At 45.7% G+C, this 19,158-nt stretch overlaps 1 protein-coding gene across 1 annotated transcript in view; it reads left to right on the top strand.

Moving 5' to 3' along the window:
• Nucleotides 1–15,889, top strand: part of nagk (N-acetylglucosamine kinase) — a 32,206-nt gene extending 16,317 nt beyond the window's left edge. Inside the window, exons 5-10 of the mRNA XM_067979765.1 lie at nt 3,856–3,966; nt 7,002–7,114; nt 7,550–7,637; nt 8,385–8,482; nt 12,344–12,422; nt 13,796–15,889. Of these exons, the coding sequence (XP_067835866.1) occupies nt 3,856–3,966; nt 7,002–7,114; nt 7,550–7,637; nt 8,385–8,482; nt 12,344–12,422; nt 13,796–13,989 (683 nt within the window). The 3' untranslated portion in view covers nt 13,990–15,889. The remainder of the gene's footprint in view (nt 1–3,855; nt 3,967–7,001; nt 7,115–7,549; nt 7,638–8,384; nt 8,483–12,343; nt 12,423–13,795) is intronic.
• The last annotated feature ends 3,269 nt before the right edge of the window (nt 15,890–19,158 follow it).

Genomic DNA, 19,158 nt, shown 5'->3' with positions numbered 1-19,158 from the left:
GTAGGAGGTTAAGGGGTGATCTTATAGAAGTCTATAAAATAATGAGGGGCATAGATAAGGTAGATAGTCAAAATCTTTTCCCAAAGATAGGGGAGTCTATAACGAGGGGGCATAGATTTAAGGTGAGGGGGGAGAGATACAAAAGGGTCCAGAGGGGCAATTTTTTCACTCAAAGGGTGGTGAGTGTCTGGAACGAGCTGCCAGAGGCAGTAGTAGAGGCGGGTACAATTTTGTCTTTTAAAAAGCATTTGGACAGTTACATGGGTAAGATGGGTATAGAGGGATATGGGCCAAGTGCAGGCAATTGCCGTTCCTTCATTGTCGCTGGGTCAAAATCCTGGAACTCCCTTCCTAACAGCACTGTGGGAGAACCGTCACCACACGGACTGCAGCGGTTCAAGAAGGCGGCTCACCACCACCTTCTCGAGGGCAATTAGGGATGGGCAATAAATGCCGGCCTTGCCAGCGACGCCCACATCCCGTGAACGAATAATAAAAAAAAAAAATTGGGACTAGCTTAAGTGGTATAAACTGGGCGACATGGACATGTTGGGCCGAAGGGCCTGTTTCCATGTTGTAAACTTCTATGATTCTATGATTGTGTACAATTTTGGTCTCCTTCCCTACGAAAGAATATACTTGCCATAGAGAGAGTGCAACGAAGGTTCACCAGACTGATTCCTGGGATGGCAGGATTGTCGAATGAGGAGAGATTGAGTAGGCTAGGCCTGTATTCACTAGAGTTTAGAAGAATGAGAGATGATCTCATTGAAACATACAAAATTCTGACAGGGCTCGACAGGGTAGATACAGGGAGGATGTTTCCCCTGGCTGGGGAATCTAGAACCAGGGGTCACAGTCTCAGAATAAATGGTAGGCCATTTAGGAAACATAGAAAATAAGAGCAGGAGTAGGCCATTTGGCCCTTCGAGCCTGCTCCGCCATTCGATATAATCATGGCTGATCCTCTATCTCAATACCATATTCCCGCTCTCTCCCCATACCCCTTGATGCCTTCTGTGTCTAGAAATCTATCTATCTCCTTAAATACGTTCAGTGACTTGGCCTCCACAGCCTTCTGTGGTATTGAATTCCACAGGTTCACCACCCTCTGAGTGAAGAAATGTCTCCTCGTCTCAGTCCTAAATATCCTACCCTGTATCCTGAGACTGTGACCCCTCGTTCTGGACTCCCCAGCCAGGGGAAACATCCTCCCTGCATCCAGTCTGTCTAACCCTGTCAGAATTTTATATGTTTCAATGAGATCCCCTCTCATTCTTCTAAACTCTAGTGAATACAGGCCTAGTCGACCCAATCTCTCCTCATACGACAGTCCTGCCATCCCAGGAATCAGTCTGGTGAACCTTCGCTGCACTCCCTCTATGGTAAGTATATTCTTTCTTAGGTAAGGAGACCAAAACTGCACACAATACTCCAGGTGTGGTCTCACCAAGGCCCCGTATAACTGCAGTAAGACATCCTTGCTCCTGTACTCAAATCCTCTTGCAATGAAGACCAACATTCCATTTGCCTTCCTAACTGCTTGCTGCACCTGCATGACACCCCAGGTCCCTTTGTACATCAACATTTCCCAATCTATCACCATATAAAAAATACTCTGCCTTTCTATTTTTCCTTCCAAAGTGGATAACTTCACGTTTATCCACATTATACTGCATCTGCCATGTATTTGCCCACTCGCTCAACTTGTCTAAATCGCCTTGAAGCCTCTTTGCATCCTCCTCACAACTCATAATCTCACCTAGTTTCGTGTGGTCAGAAAACTTGGAAATATTACATTTGGTTCCCTCATCCAAATCATTGATATATATTGTGAATAGCTGGGGCCCAAGCACTGACCCCTGCGGTACCCCACTAGTCACCGCCTGCCACCCCAAAAAAGACCCATTTATTCCTACTCTGTTTCCTGTCTGTTAACCAATTTTCAATCCATCCCAGTAAATTCCCCCCAGTCCCATGTGCTCTAATCAATCTCTTTGTCCTTTTTTGCTGAATTCTAAACTGCTCCCAATCCTCAGGCTTGCTAATTTTTCTGGCAACTTTATATGACTCCTCTTTGGATCTAATACTATCCTTAATTTCTTTTGTTAGCCGTGGTTGGGCCGTTTTTCCTTTGTGTTTTTGTGCCAGAAAGGAATGTATAACTGTTGCAATTCATGCATTCATTCCTTAAATGTTAGCCATTGCCTATCCGTCGTCATGCCTTTTAATGAAGCTCCCCAATCTATCATAGCCAACTCACTCCTCATACCTTCGTAGTTTCCTTTGTTTAGATTTAGGACCCTAGTTTTGGATTGGACTATTTCACTTTCCATCCTAATGAAGAATTCTATCATGTTATGGTCACTCTTCCCTAAAGGACCCCGCACAACAAGATTATTAATTAACCCCTTCTCATTGCATAATACCCAATCTAGGATAGCCTGTTGCCTAGTTGGCTCCTCAATGTACTGGTCTAAAAAAAAATCTCCTACACGCTCCAGGAATTCATCCTCCACAGTATTATTGCTAATTTGGTTTGGCCAGTATGTAGATTAAAGTTACTCATGATTACTGTAGCACCTTTGTTAATTGCATCTCCAATTTCCTGTTTGATGCCATCCCCTACTGTTACCACTACTGTTTGGAGGCCTATAGACAACTCCCACCAGTATTTTCTGCCCTTTGGTGCTTCTTAACTCCACCCAGACTGATTCTATATTTTGATTTTCTGAGCCAATATCCTTTCTCACTATTGCTCTGATTTCATCCTTCACTAACAGCACCAACCCACCTCCTTTTCCTTTTTGCCTGTCTTTCCTAAATATCGAATATCCTTGGATATCCAGCTCCCAGCCTTGGTCATCCTGCAGCCACATCCCCGTAATCGCAATTATATCATATCCGTTTACATCTATTTGCGCTGTTAATTCGTCAACCTTATTATGAATGCTTCGTGCATTCATAGAATCATAGAAGTTACAACATGGAAACAGGCCCTTCGGCCCAACATGTCCATGTCGCCCAGTATATACCACTAAGCTAGTCCCAATTTCCTGCACTTGGCCCATATCCCTCTATACCCATCTTACCCATGTAACTGTCCAAATGCTTTTTAAAAGACAAAATTGTACCCGCCTCTACTACTGCCTCTGGCAGCTCGTTCCAGACACTCACCACCCTTTGAGTGAAAAAATTGCCCCTCTGGACCCTTTTGTATCTCTCCCCTCTCACCTTAAATTCAGATACAGTACCTTTAGATTTGTCTTTTTAACATCTTAACATTTTTTTGTACTATGGCCCTATTTGTCTCATTACCATTTTTTTCTTACCTGGATCCTATTTGTTAGTGCACTCTTTTGTTTGTACTTATTTGTAGGGCTGGGATGAGGAGAAATTTCTTCACTCGGAGGGTGGTGAATCTTTGGAATTCTCTACCCCAGAGGGCTGTGGAGGCTCAGTTGTTGAGTACATTCAGAACAGAGATCGATAGATTTCTAGATGTTAAAGGCATCAAGGGATATGGGGATAGTGCAGGAAAATGGCTTTGAGGTAGGAGGTCAGCCACGATCTTGAATGGCGGAGCAGGCTCGAGGGGCCGAACGGCCCACTCCTGCTCCTGTTTCTTATGTTCTCTGCTATGGATCCGCTCTAATGACGATTGTTGGGTTTCGACGTCAATCTCCGTGTGCGCCAGTTGCTCGCAGGTGGGACTCGCTCCCTGGGCAGCCTCCACTGCACGACCTGCTGCCGGGGTGCCCTCTGTATTGACCAGTTCTGAGATACGCTGCTTTAGAACCAAACGTCCCTAACGCAACTTTTTGTAACCCCTTCAACCGCATTCCCTCCCCCCAGGTGGAATTGTGTTGATCTCTGGAACTGGTTCCAACTGCAAGCTCGTCAATCCGGACGGATCAGAGATCGGCTGTGGAGGTTGGGGCCACCTGCTGGGAGACGAGGGGTCCGGTAAGTGGAGAGGAATCGTGCTTTAAGTAACGTGGAGCTGGGAGTACAGACAAGTCCCAGGCATGGGTCTATAGGGGCAAGGCTTGCAGGTCCAGGTTTTAGGGAGCTTCAGTCTTTTGCAGGAGTTCTAGTCCTTTACACTTTTTCCAGAGAGTTTGGTATTTTAATACCATTTTGGGATGCGTTTGAGTCTCAGAAGGTGCAATGAAGATTTACAAGGATGATACCAGAACTGAGAGGTTATACTTATCAGGAAAGTCTTTAACAGGCTGGGACTCCTTTCTCTCGAAAAGAGAAGGCTGGGGGCTGACCTGATAGAGGTCTTTCACTAATAAATCCAACAGGGAATTTAGGAGAAACTTCTTTGCCCAGAGGGTGGTGAGAATGTGGAACTTGCTACCACAAGGAGTGGTCGAGGCGAACAGCACAGATGCATTGAAGGGGAAGCTAGATAAACACGAGGGAGAAAGGAATAGAAGGATATGCTGATCGGGTTAGAGGAAGAGGGGTGGGAGGAGGCTCTTGTGGAGCATAAACACCGGCTTGGGCCGAATGGCCTGTTTCTGTGCTGTAAAATTCTGTGTAATTCTATTGAAGGATTTTTGGACTTTTCAATATAAAATCAAAATACCAGCTTTAAGATAACTAAAAGGATTGGCTAGAAACCTGGGGATTAATTTCTGAAACTGATGTTGAAGGTGGCATGCTGGGAAGGTTGGCCACATTCGAAAAGTCTTATTCAGCAGACTGTCTGGAAGGTTAAAGATAAGACAGCTGTGAGGCCTTGAAAGTGGACGAGAAGCTGTTGTAAACATCAGGTGCTGTTGTAGCAACTTCTTTTAAAGCACGGGGAAATACTAGAAGCTTGTTTTGCACCAGCAGTAAGGGTATAAAACCAGCCATTTTAGTAAGTTAGAGGAGATAGTCTACGAGACAGGCTAGAAGAACACCATGTCGATGGAGAATTAACCTCTTAGTCTCCCAAAGCAGAAGAATTTGGCAGTTCTGAGTTTTGCGTTGTAGTTAAAGGTTGTATGAATCTCTATCTGTAAAACTTGTATTTTTAATGTTAATAAAACCAGTAATTAGAAAAGTAATAAACCTTGGTTGATTCTTATCTCTGATTACCCTAAAGAGTTGAGAGTTAGAACAAATACTTCACACCATGTTTAGTGTTACTCAGAGTCAGCGGGTTGTCATAGAATTATGGAATCTCGCAGCACAGAAGGCGGCCATTCGGCCCATCATGCCTTGAAAGAGCTATCCACTTAGTCCCACTCCCCTGCTCTTTTCCCATAGCCCTGCAAATGTTTCCTTTTCAAATATTTATCCAATTCCCTTTTGAAAGTTACTATTGAATCTTATATTGAAATAATCTCCCATTGCCAGCCTGCTGTAGGTTGTCCCTGTTTTCCCTCAGGATGTGGGCTTTGCTGGCAAGGCTAGCATTTATTGCACATTGCTGCAGGCGTTCCTCGGGGCAGTGTCCTAGGCCCAACTATCTTCAGCTGCTTCATCAATGACCTTCCCTCCATCATAAGGTCAGAAATGGGGATGTTCGCTGATGATTGCACAGTGTTCAGTTCCATTCGCAACCCCTCAAATAATGAAGCAGTCCGAGCCCGCATGCAGCAAGACCTGGACAACATCCAGGCTTGGGCTCATAAGTGGCAAGTAACATTTGAGCCAGACAAGTGCCAGGCAATGACCATCTCCAACAAGAGAGAGTCTAACCACCTCCCCTTGACATTCAACGGCATTACCATCGCCGAATCCCCCACCATCAACATCCTGGGGGTCACCATTGACCAGAAACTTAACTGGACCAGCCATATAAATACTGTGGCTACGAGAGCAGGTCAGAGGCTGGGTATTCTGTGGCGAGTGACTCACCTCCTGACTCCCCAAAGCCTTTCCACCATCTACAAGGCACAAGTCAGGAGTGTGATGGAATACTCTCCACTTGCCTGGATGAGTGCAGCTCCAACAACACTCGAAGCTCAACACCATCCAGGACAAAGCAGCCCGCTTGATTGACACCCCATCCACCACCCTAAACATTCACTCCCTTCACCACCGGCGCACTGTGGCTGCAGTGTGTACCATCGACAGGATGCACTGCAGCAACTCGCCAAGGCTTCTTTGACAGCACCTCCCAAACTCGCGACCTCTACCACCTAGAAGGACAAGAGCAGCAGGTACATGAGAACAACACCACCTGCACGTTCCCCTCCAAGTCTCACACCATCCCGATTTGGAAATATATCACCGTTCCTTCATCGTCGCTGGATCAAAATCCTGGAACTCCCTTCCTAACAGCACTGTGGGAGAACCTTCACCACACAGACTGCAGCGGTTCAAGAAAGCGGCTCACCACCACCTTCTCAAGGGCAATAAGTGCTGGCCTTGCCAGCGACGCCCACATCCCATGAACGAATATATAAAAATCCCTAGTTGCTCTAACGTGGTGATGGTGGGCCTTTTTTATTCAACTGAGTGGCTTGTCAGGCCGCTTCAGAGGGCAGTTAAGAGTCAACCACGTTGGTATGAGACTGGAGTCATATATAGGCCCAGACCGGGTAAGGACGGCAGGTTTCCTTCCCTAAAGGGACATTAGTGAACCAGTTGGGTTTTTAATGACAATCTGACAGCTTCATGGTCACTTTTACTGCGACCCGCTTTTTATTTCTAGATTTTCGAAGCTGAAGTCAAATTCTCGAGTGGGATTTGATCTCGCGTTCTCTGGATTATTAGTCCAGGCCTTTTGGATTACTGTAACATAACCTTTTGTCTCCAGAACTGGTTTTGCTTCTTACCTCAGTTGGTGGCCTTGGTCGAGCAGCCTGGTGTGTGAAGAATTGCCTCTTGGGCAAAATGCTATTGAGGCTGCTGGTGGAACACCCCCTGCCCGCGCTCCCTCTCTCTTCCCCCCACCCCACCCCCCCCCCCCCCCAAGCGAGAGGGGGGAGATAACGGGGGAGGGGAAGCGATAATAGTGACTGCTGTAACTGAAGTTCTTCCCTTTCTCTTTGCAGCTTACTGGACGTCCCACTTGGCCATAAAGACCGTGTTTGACACCATTGACAACTTTAAGCCCTCATCCTACGACACCTGCCCCGTAGAGGACGCTATGTACGATTACTTCCAGGTTAGAAGCCGTGAGAGTTGTTTGACAAGTGGCCGTTTAGTGTAAAGTGATCTGTTGGATAAATATTGGCCAGGACAGTGGAGGGAACTCCCCTGCTCGAACTTCATGTAGCGCCAAGGGATCTTTTACGTCCACCTGAGGGGGCAGGCGGGGACCTGTTTAAAGTCTCATCCAAAAGACAGCACCTCTGTTAGTGCAGCACTCCATTACTCGTGAGCGTCGGCAGACTATTTGACTTGGGGGGGGGGGGGCATCAATGCTGAGCCAGATTCTGTCCTCACTGGAAACCCACTGTTGCATTCCAGGGGTGCTGAGGCCCATCTTGTTGCACCAGCCGTCTCTACAATCCTCGCTGTGTTCAGATTTCTCTTCTGCTCAAGCAACTGTTAAGATTTCATTCTCCAACTACTTTTTTTTTCTCTCCAAATTTTGCAGATTTCCAATCGAATGGGTCTCCTCACTCACCTGTATCGTACCTTTGAGAAATCCAAAATTGCTGGATTTTGTCGTAGGCTAGCAGAAGGTAAATCTTTTTTTTTTAAATTACACTTTTTTTTGTCATTTTCTGGTGCCAGCCCACAAATTACCATATTTGCCATGGGTCAGTGGGTAGCGCGCTCTTGCCTCTGAGTCAGAAGGTCGAGGGTTCAAGTCCCACTCCAGGGGCTTGAGCGTATAATCCAAGCTGACACTCCCAGTGCCAGTACTGAGGGAGTGCTGCACTGTCTGAGGGTGCCGTCTTTCAGATGAGATGTCAAACCGAGGCCTGTCTGCCCCCTCGGATGGATGTAAAAGACCCCATGCCACTATTGCAAGAAGAGCTGGGAAGCTCTTCCCCATGTTCTGGCCAATATCACTAAAATAAATTATCTGTTCATTATCACATTGCTGTTTGTGGGATCTTGCTGTGCAGAACATTGGCTGCCACATTTCCCTACATTACAACAGTGACTACATTTCAAAAGTGCTTTGGGGCGTCCTGAGATCGTGAAAGGTGCTATATAAATGCAAGCCTTTCCTTCATTTATTGAATTCAATTTCACAACTCGCCGTGGTGGGATTGGAACTCCTGACCTCTGGGTTGCTAGTCCAGTAGCGTAACTGCTAGGCTGCCCTTCCTGTTCTTGGTGGGTGTCTGTGGAGCAGAGCTGGGGAAGATGTGGGACCCACTCTGCAGCCTATCCCTGCCTAATGGTAGGAGGTGAGTGGGGAGGAGCAAACCTATTTAAAAAATATCTTTGTCTTAAAAATAATTTTAAATTCTTTTCAGTGGCATATACTGGAGACCCTTTCTGTCAACATCTGTTCACAAGAGCGGGCCAGGAACTTGCACGGCACATTGTGGCTGTCTTACCAAATGCGGACAAGGTAAAGTAAAATGGAACACTGCCTGTAGATTTGATTCTAGATACCAATCGGCCTTTTGAGACCATGACATTAGATACTCCTTCGATTATGGAGGTGGTGCCAGAGGACTAGAGAATTGCAAATGTTACATCCTTGTTCAAAAATGGGTGTAAGGATAAACCCAGCAACCACAGGCCACTCAGTTTAACCTTGGTGGTGGGGAAACTTTTAGAAATGATAATCCGGGACAGAATTAACAGTCACTTGGACAAGTGTGGATTAATTAAGGAAAGCCAGCAGGGATTTGTTAAAGGAAAATTGTGTTTAACTAACTTGAGTTTTTTGATGCGATAACAGAGAGGGTTGATGTGATGTATGTGGACTTTCAAAAGGCGTTTGATAAAGTGCCACCTAATAGACTTATCAAGATTGAAGCCCATGAAATAAAAGTGGCAGCACGGATGCAGAATTGGCTAAGTAACAGGAAACAGAGAGTAGTGGTGAACAGTTGTTTTTTGGACTGGAGGGAGGTGTACAGTGGTGTTCCCCAGGGGTCGGTGCTGGGACCACTGCTTTTCTTGATATATATTAATGACTTGGACTTGGGTGTACAGGGCACAATTTCCAAATTTGCAGATGACAAAACTTGGAAGGGTAGTAAATAATGAGGATAGTGATAGACTTCAAGAGGATATAGACAGGCTGGTGGCTTGGGCGGACACGTGGCAGATGAAATTTAATGCAGAGAAATGCGAAGTGATACATTTTGGCAAAGAACGAGGAGAGGCAATATAAACTGAAGGGTACAATTCTAAAGAGGGTGTAGGAACAGAGAGACCTGGGGATATATGTGCACAAATCTTTGAAGGTGGCAGGACAGGTTGAGAAAGCAGTTAAAAAAGCATACAGGATCCTGGGCTTTAAAAATAGAGGCATAAAGTACAAAAGCAAAGTCATGATGAACCTTTATAAAACACTGGTTCGGCCACAACTACAGTATTGTGTCCAATTCTGGGCACCGCACTTTAGGAAAGATGTGAAGGCCTTAGAGAGGTTGCAGAAAAGATTTACTAGAATGATTCCAGGGATGGGGAACTTCAGTTACGTGGATAGACTGGAGAAGCTGTGGTTGTTCTCCTTAGAGCAGAAAGCTTGAGAGGAGATTTGATTGAAGTGTTCAAAATCATGAAGGGTTTAGATAAAGTAAATAAAGAGAAACTGTTCCCATTTGCAGAAGGGTCGAGAATCAGAGGATACAGATTTAAGGTGATTGGCAAAAGAACCAAAGGCGACAGGAGGAAAAACTTATTTACGCAGCGAGTAGTTTTGATCTGGAATGCGCTGTCTGAAAGGGCGGTGGATGCAGATTCAATCGTGGCTTTCAAAAAGGAATTGGATAAATATTTGAAGGGAAAAAATTTGCAGAGCTACGGGGAAAGAGCGGGGGAATGGGACTAACTGGATTGCTCTTACAAAGAGCCGGCACAGACTTGATGGGCCGAATGGCGGCCTCCTGTGCTGTTATGATTCTACGATTCTACAGGAGTATGTGGGACTAATTGGACAGCTCTTACAAAGAGCCAGCACAGACATGATGGGCTGAATAGCCTCCTGCCATGATTCTATGACATCTGCAGTCCCAATTCTTCACAAATTTAAATATATAAAAGAAAGGACTTGCATTTATATAGCGCCTTTCGTGACCTCATGTCCCAAAGCATTTCACAGCCAGTGAAGTACTTTTGAACTGTAGTCACTGTTGTAATGTAGGAAATTTGCACACAGCAAGGTCCCAAAAACAGTAATGTGTTGATCAGATAATCTGATTTTAGTGATGTTGCCGAAGCGATAAATATTGGGTAGAACACTGGGGAGAACTCCCCCGCTCATCTTCAAAATAGTGCAATGGGATCTTTTACATCCACCTGAGAGGGGAGATGGAGCCTCCGTTTAACGTCTCATCCAAAAGACGGCACCTCCGACAGTGCAGCACTCATTCAGGATTGCACTGGGAGCGTCAGGTCTCTGGAGTGGGAGTTGAACCCATGACCTTCTGACTTTGAGGCGAGAGTGCTACCCACTGAGTCCCAGCTGCTGACACAGTAGCAGGATAAGTACATCTGTAACGTCGCCCGTCTCCTGCCTCAGCTCCTCTGCTGCTGAAACCCTCATCCATGTATTTGTTACCTCTAGACTCGACAATTCAATGCTCTCCTGGCCGGCCTCCCATCTCCCACCAATAAACTTGAGCTCATCCAAAACTCTGCTACCCGTATCCTAACTCGCACCAAGTCCCATTCACCCATCTGTGCTTGCTGACCTATGTTGGCTCCCAGTCCAGGGATGCCTTGTTTTGAAATTCTCATTCTCATTTTCAACTCCGTCCCTGACCTCGCCCCTCCCTATCTCTGTAGCCTTCTCCAGCCCGAGATCTTTGTGCTCCTCCAATTCTGGCCTCTTGTGCATCTCTGATTTCAATCGCTCCACCATTGGCGGGCGTGCCTTCAGCTGCCTAGGCCCTAGCTCTAGAATTCCCTCCCTAAACCCCTTTCTCCTCCTTTTAAGACGCTCCTTAAAACCTACCCCTCTCCGAATATCTCGTTATGTGGCTCGGTATCAAATTTAGTTTGGTAACGTTCCTGTGAAGCACCTTGGGATGTTTCACTATAGTTCGCACTAGTAAATACATGTTGTTTTCGAATCTGCTTCCACCCCCCTTTTGAGATCATTACAACTTGTTGTGTTAAAAAAAAATGTTTCCTCGTGTCGTCTCTGGCTCTTTTGCCGATCACCTTAAATCTGTGTCCTCTGGTTACCGACCTTTCTGCCACTGGAAACAGTTTCTCCTTATTTACTCTATCCAAACCGTTCATGATTTTGAACACCTCTATCAAGTCTCCCCTTAACCTTCCCTGCTCTAAGGAGAACAATCCCAGCTTCTCCAGTCTCTCCACATAACTGAAGTCCCTCATCCCTGGTACCATGCTGGTAAATTTTCTCTGCGTCCTCTCTAAGGCCTTGACATCCTTCCTCAAGTGCGGCGCCCAGAATTGAACACAATACTTCAACTGGGGTCTAACCACTTTTTTATAAAGGTTTAGCATAACTTCCTTGCTTGTGTACTCTGTGCTTCTATTAATAAAGCCCAGGATCCTGTATGCCTTTTTAACAGCCTTCTCAACTTGTCCTGCCACCTTCAAAGACTTGTGTATGTGCACCCCTAGGTCTCTCTGTTCCTGCACCCCCTTTAAAATTGTACCACTAGTGTCTTTAGAATGACAAACTGATTCAATTGGGTCGATACAGAGAAACTATTACCTCTGTTGGGGGAATCCAGAACAAAGGGGCACGATCTTAAACTTGGAGCTAACTCATTTAGGAGTGAAATTAGGAAGCATCTTTTCACACGAAGGGTAGTGGAAATCTGGAAAACGCATTCCCCCCCTCCCCCCAAGAGGCTGTGGATGCCGGGAACAAATTAAATTTTGAAGACTGTGATCGATAGATTTTTGTTGGGTAAGGGTATTGCGGGATCAAAAGTGGGTAAATTGAGTTAAGATACAGATCCGCCGCGATCTAATTGAATGGAGGTACAGGCTCGAGGCGCAGAATGGCCTCCTGCTGTTTCTATGTACCAGTCCCTCACCCCTCGGCTAGATACCTGCACATACGTAGTGTCTTTATTGGGGGAGAGGAGGAAAGGGTTGTGGGGTTAATCTTGGGCTTAAGGGAGATTGAATCGTGTGGAATTGTTATGGTGGGAGATGGACTGGCTGTGCTGACTTTGTTGCTTGTCTGCCACCGTGGTCGGGTGTTGGAGCTGACTCTCATCCCGTGGAATGGTTTGGGTGTGTTTTGCTTCAACTGATGCTCTTTTTCCAGATACTCTTTGAGGGAGAGCTTGGTCTGTCCATAGTCTGCGTGGGATCCGTTTGGAATAGCTGGGACCTCCTGAAAGATGGTGAGTTGCCGTGGAGACGTCCCTGCGTTGGTCGGTGTAAAGGCCCATAGTCATAGTGATCTACTGAGAGGAGCAGGTTCGATCCCTGGACTCTGCCTAGTCTGCTGATCTCAATTTTGAGCATAGTAGGGGCATTACAATTGATACTAGGTGCCTCTGGGCAACAGCGAAGGGGTAATCAATTGGGGTTCCTGCTCAATGCGATGATGTGACTGGAAATAGAGTAGAGGGAGATTTATTCTGTATCTATACCGTGCTGTACCTGCCCTGGGAGTGTTGGGACAGTACATTCCAGATCATCATAACTCACAGCGTTAAAAAAAAATTCTCCTCATCTCCCCTCCAGTTCTTTTACCAATTATCTTAAATCTGTGTCCTCTGGTTACCGACCCTCCTGCCAGTGGAAACAGTTTCTCCTTCTTTGCTCTGTGAAAATCCTTCAAAATTTTGAACACAGCTATCAAATCTCCCCTTAATCTTCTCTGTTCAAAGGAGAACAACCCCAGCTTGTCCAGCATCTCCACATAACTGAAGTCCCTCATCCCTGGAACCATTCTAGTAAAGCAAGCAATTAGGAATGCAAATCGTATGTTGGCCTTTATTGCAAGGGGCTTGGAGTTCAAGAGTAAGGAAATCTTGCAGCAATTGTATAGGGCTTTAGTGAGACCACACCTGGAGTACTGTGTACAGTTTTGGTCTCCTTACCTAAGGAAGGATGTATTTGCCTTAGAGGTGGTGCAACAAAGGTTCACTAGATTGATTCCTGGGATGAGAGGGTTGTCCTATGAGGAGAGATTAAGTAGAATGGGCCTATACTCTGGAGTTTAGAAGAATGAGAGGTGATCTCATTGAAAAGTATAAGATTCTAAGAGGGCTTGACAGAGGAGATGCTGAGAGGCTGTTTCCCCTGGCTGAAGAGTCTAGAACCAGAGGGCATAGTCTCAGGATAAGGGGTCGGCCATTTAGGATCGAGATGAGGAATTTCTTCACTTAGAAGGTTGTGAATCTTTGGAATTATATATCCAGAGGGCTGTGGATGCTCAGTCGTTGAGTATATTAAAGGCTGAGATTGATAGATTTTTGGACTCTAATGGAATCAAGGGATACGGGAATCGGGCAGGAAAGTGGAGATGAAGTCGAAGATCAGCCATGATCTTATTGAATGGCGGAGCAGGCTCGAGGGGCCGAATAGCCTACTCCTGCTCCTATTTCTTATGTTAAATCTCCTCTGCATCCTCTCCAAGGCCTTGACATCCTTCCTAAAGTGCGGTGCCCAGAATTGAACACAATACTCCAGCTGAGGCCTAACCAGTATTTTATTATTGATAGTTAAATAGCAAAATTTATAATTTTTTTTTTGCTTTGTGCCAAAGGATTTCTGGAGGTGTTGGAGGAAGCGAAGGGAATGCCGGTGGGAAAGGACCTGGGCAAATTTACCCTGATGAAACTGAAACACTCCTCGGCTGTGGGTGCTGCCAGTCTTGGCGCTCGACACATTGGTTACGATTTGCCGATGAAGTACGCGGACAATGTGGTCGTCTTCTTCAGTCACGTCTTTAGGCTATAGAGAAGCTTCACTTGAGTCAAAAAGACAATTGACTTTGGCAAACGAGGTCGTGGGCTTGTGACTTGAGGGGACTAATTTGGTTTTAGTACATGTTGCCTGGAAAAAAAAAGAAATCAATTTAGTCAAGGCCTTGTCACCTGCAGCTGTTTCCTGATCAGAGGCACATTGTTTTCATCTGATTTTTATCAAGCAATCTCATCGAGGGAGATCTCTGTACGCTGACTGGTGTCTCTCAATCCCTCTCTTTCGGGGAGATATCTGTAAACTGATTGGTGTCCCTCAGTCCCTCTCTCTCAGGGAGATATCTGTACAATGACTGGTGTCTCTCAGTCCCCTCTCTCTCTCAGGGTGGTATCTGTACACTGACTGGTGTCTCTCAATCCCTCTCTCTCGGGGAGATACCTGTACACTGACTGGTGTCTCTCAATCCCTCTCTCTCGGGGAGATACCTGTACACTGACTGGTGTCTCTCGATCCCTCTCTCTCGGGGAGATACCTGTACACTGACTGGTGTCTCTCAATCCCTCTCTCTCGGGGAGATACCTGTACACTGACTGGTGTCTCTCGATCCCTCTCTCTCGGGGAGATACCTGTACACTGACTGGTGTCTCTCGATCCCTCTCTCTCGGGGAGATACCTGTACACTGACTGGGGCCTCTGTCCCCCCCCCCCCCCCCCCCCCTCTCATGGAGATACCTGCTTTGATGCTTGCCTTGGGGGAATGAGGTTGGTTGGGGTTAACGTGTGCAGAATTCTGCCCGTGCAGTGAAAGTGTGTATTGGGGCTCGGATGCTGCTCCACAGGCCACAGTCTCCATTGGTGAAGTCACAAGATGATGGAATTCCGCACTGACTGCATCCAACCAGTGTGAAGAGGTGGTGATTAAAACAGGGGTTATGGGGAATGTTGGCTGGTGACCCAAGATGATGATGATTAACCTGGACTGGTTGGTCTCAATGGCCTGCTTCCATCTAACTAGCACCAGCTGAACCAGGCTTGCTTCAGTATGGTCCGGCTCTGGGGCTGTGCACACTCAGACACATTTCCACTGAATGCAGTCTATTATAGTCAGTACATCCACTCCAGAGGCAAGTGAGCGCCCCCCTGCTTGTGACATCACCAGCGTGGCCTGAAGAGAAATGCTTTTTTATCTTCTGGGGGGGGGGAAAAAAAAAGTCAAAAGGAATATTTTTCCAACAGATAATGGAGAGCTTTGAAACCATAAAAGTACTTCTTGTCTTTCCTATTTTTTTTAAACGCACTAAACAGTGGAGCAGTACCACGAGCCTGTAAGTGGGCTGAAAGATAAGACGTGATCTTAAGCTGGCTTTGATGTCCTCCCTGGTGCTATTATCTGATTTACTATCTGATCACTAAACATGTTTCTTATGATAGGAGATAATTGAGGCTAAAAGAGTTAAATTATGAGGACGGGTTGCATGTACTGGGCTTGTGTTCCCTCGAGTAGAGAAGATTAAACGGTGATCTAATTGAGGTGTTTAAGATGAATAAAGGAGTCAGTAGGGGTAGAAACTATTACCTCTGGTGGAGGGAATTCAGAACAAGGGGGTATAACCTTAAAATTAGAGCTCGGCCGTGCAGAAGCGACATCGGCAATGGGAGATGTGGAGTGAAGACCTAAAAGACAGAAGAATCCGGAAACGGTTGCAAGTTGCATTGTCAAGGTGCCTATAGTGAGGCCTTATAGTAATAGTGTGCGTACAGATAGAATGTGAACATGCTCAGCCTCCTTGCAATCAGTTCCCACCAACTTTCCTTATTTTGAAAAGATAATGGTTTATTTTTGTTCTCTTTTTTTCGAGGAATGTTAATTTATAATCAAGGTTCACTTGGGCTAAATAACTGGTATATTTTTAAAATAAACAAGATTTTCAGTTTAGGATGTTGGCGTAATCCTTTTTCCTTTTATAGTTATGATTTACACCCAGCACAAGCACAAACCAGCCTACCATCTACATCTGTGGAGTAATGAAATGGGAAACAAACATCCCCACAGGGAGCAACCACTCTGTGACAGTGAATGTGCAGCATTACATCTTCAGTCAGCCGTGGCTCACTGGTATCGATGTCGCCTCCGAGGCAGAAGGTCGTCAGTTCAAGTCCCACTCTGGAGACTTGAGCACATAATCCAGACCGATGGTCCCCGTGCAGTACTGAGGGAGCGCTGCACTGTCGGAGAGGCTGTCTTTCGGATGAGACGTTAAACTGAGGGCCCCTCAAGTGGATGGAAAAGATCCCACTGCAGTATTTCGAAGAAGAGCAGGGGAGTTCTCCCCAGTATCCTGATCAATATTTATCCCTCAACCAACATTGCTAAAACAGATTATCTGGTCATTATCACATTGCTGTTTGTGGGATCTTGCTGTGCACAAATTGGCTGCTGCATTTCTTACATTACAACAGTAACTATGCTTCAAAAGTACTTTATTGGCTGCAAAGCACTTTGGGACATCCTGAGGTCGTGAAAGGTGCTATAGAAATGCAAATCTTTCTGGGATCCTGCAGATATATTTTTCCATATTACTCAGGAGAAGGAGGTTCCCTGGTAACGTATGAATTACATGGTGCCATATCAGAATGGGGCTCAGAATGATACCGGGGTTTAAAGAGTTCAACTATGAGGACTGGTTGCATAAACTTGGTTTGTGTTCCCTTGAGTTTGGAAGGTTGAGGGGGTGATCTGATCGAGGTGTTTAAAATGATGAAGGGATTCGTTAGGGTAGATATAGAGAAACTATTTCCTCTGGTGGGGAATCCAGATCTTTAAAATTAGATCTAGGCCGTTCAGAATTGAAATCAGGAAGGGCTTTTTCCACACAAAGGGTGGTAGAAATCTGGAAAGCTCTCTTCCAAAAGACTGGATGCTGGGGGGGGTCAATTGGAGCTTTCAGGACTGAGATCGATTAGATTTTTGTCGGGTAAGGGTATCGAGGGATATGGAGCAAAGGCGGGTAAATGGAGTTGAGGTGCAGATCAGCTATGATCTAATTGAATGGCAGAGCAGAGTCGAGGGGCTGAATGGCCTCCCCCTGTTCCTATCATGTCAAAGGATTTGGAGAGGTCCAAGATAATAAATAAAATATGATCATTAAGTTTATAGAACACCTTATCAAGTAGAGACATCTCCAAACACTGCACACGATGGATTACTTCTGAAATGCTGTGATTGTGCAACCAAAATATTGCAGCAACTTCCCACAAACAATGAGATGAAATACCAGTTAATCTATTTTTGGTTTAGGGATGAATGTTGCTCTCACAGCTTTTTACTGATTCCAGTTTTTTTTCATTTCCAGATTTTAAAAAATTCTCAAAATTGCCCATGGTTGGATTAGAACTCACATTCTCTGGATTATTAGTCCAGGTCTCTGGATTACTGGTCCACTACCATAACTCCACTACCACACCCTGGTTTTTTTTTTAATATTCGTTCATGGGATGTTGGCGAGGCCGGCATTTATTGCCCATCCCTAGCAGCGACTAAATCAGGATTTGATTTTGTTTGGCAAAACGTTGAAAAATTCTGGAGGGTTATTGAGGTCAGGAGAGCAGTCAGAGACAGCAGATGAATTTATTGAGGTGGGCGAGAGATACTTTGTCACGGAAGGTTGAACTTTGGTGACTGATGGAGCTAAGTTGAGCACCAGCGACAGCAGAACGAACATAAAGAGCACGTGGCCCCTTAGCATTGGATGTTGTAGAAAGTGCAAGAGGGGGCTGGAGTGATGAAGGGATGAAATGAGTTTCAATAAGAAATGATAGATGAAAGTGAGCACGGCAGAAGTGCTGGTTAGAGTAGGTAAGGGATTTTTATCTCTTTTTGAGACCGGCTGCGCTGCTGTAGTGCTTCAGGATTTTCGATTTTCATTTCCAACCACTCCCTTGTAGAATCGTACAGCACACAAGGAGGCCTTCGAAAGAGCTATCCAATTAGTCCCACTCCCCTCACTCTCTTTTCCCCCATAACCCTGCAAATATTTCCTCCTTTTCAGGTATCTGTCCAATTCATCTCAAGCAGGGGAGGGAGAAGAAAATAAAGTGGAAGAAACTGGAGATTTTTTTTCCCCAATTTTCTTGCCTTTCCTGTGACTTGTCATTGCCTTGGTTATTTGCATATTCTTTTAATGCTTCATTAAGATCTTTTATCTGTATCAGCTAACAGTTTTCCTGCTTTCTATTATGTAGTTTGCAGGTCATTCAAACCCTTAACTTCCTCTCTCTCATTGGAGTTTCTCACCCCCAAACCCACCGAATTGCATGAGTAACTTTCAGTTTCCAGTTCCGACAAAGGGTTAACCTGGTTGTTATCTTTACAATTTCTGCCACACGTGCTGTGTTATCGACAGCACTTTTCTGGTTTTATTTCAAATGAAATTTCACGCAGAATTAAGCCATAAATATCAGATGTCAGGAAGCACTTCTTCACACGAAGGGTAGTGGAAATCTGAAACACTCTTCCCCTGCAAAAAGCTGTTGAGGCTGGGGGGGCAATTGAAAATTTCAAAACTGAGATTGATAGATTTTTGTTAGGCAAGGGTATTAAGGAGGAACCAAAGAGGCTAAGTGGAGTTGAGGTGCAGATCAGCCATGATCTAATTGAATGGCGGAACAGGCTCGATGGGCCTCCTGTTCAGCTGCAGGCTTGATTTCCCCCTTCAGTGATGTCTGTTGAGGATAAATATTGCCCAGGAAACCGGGGCGAACTCCCCTGCTTTTCTTCCAATAGCGCCGCGGGATCTTTTACGTCCACCTGAGAGGGCAGACGGGGCCTCGGTTTAACGTCTCATCCGAAAGTCGGCACCTCTGACGCTGCAGCACTCCCTCAGTACTGGCACTGGTCATGCTCAAGTTTGTGGAGTGGACCCACGACCTTCTGACTCACGAGGTGAGAGTGCCACCCACCGAGGCACCTTCGTGCATGGTGAGTGCCCACTTTGGCACGGTAACAGAGTAGTTGGAACGTTACCCCAGCAGGAGATGGCGTCGCCAAGAGAGGGGGGGAAAATGGGCACAAAAAATTGCTGTGGGGAAGAGTCAATGATGTCACAGGAGTTGACGTGACATCACAATGAATGAACTATATTTCTTGTAAAATAAAATGTGACAGCACATTTAATCTCCACACGCACGCATGCACAGCCGCACGCA

This window comes from Heptranchias perlo, chromosome 1, assembly GCF_035084215.1.
Source record: "Heptranchias perlo isolate sHepPer1 chromosome 1, sHepPer1.hap1, whole genome shotgun sequence".
Taxonomy (NCBI): domain Eukaryota; kingdom Metazoa; phylum Chordata; class Chondrichthyes; order Hexanchiformes; family Hexanchidae; genus Heptranchias; species Heptranchias perlo.
Note: the sequence above shows the minus strand (reverse complement) of the source record. Positions and strands in the feature narration are given on the sequence as shown.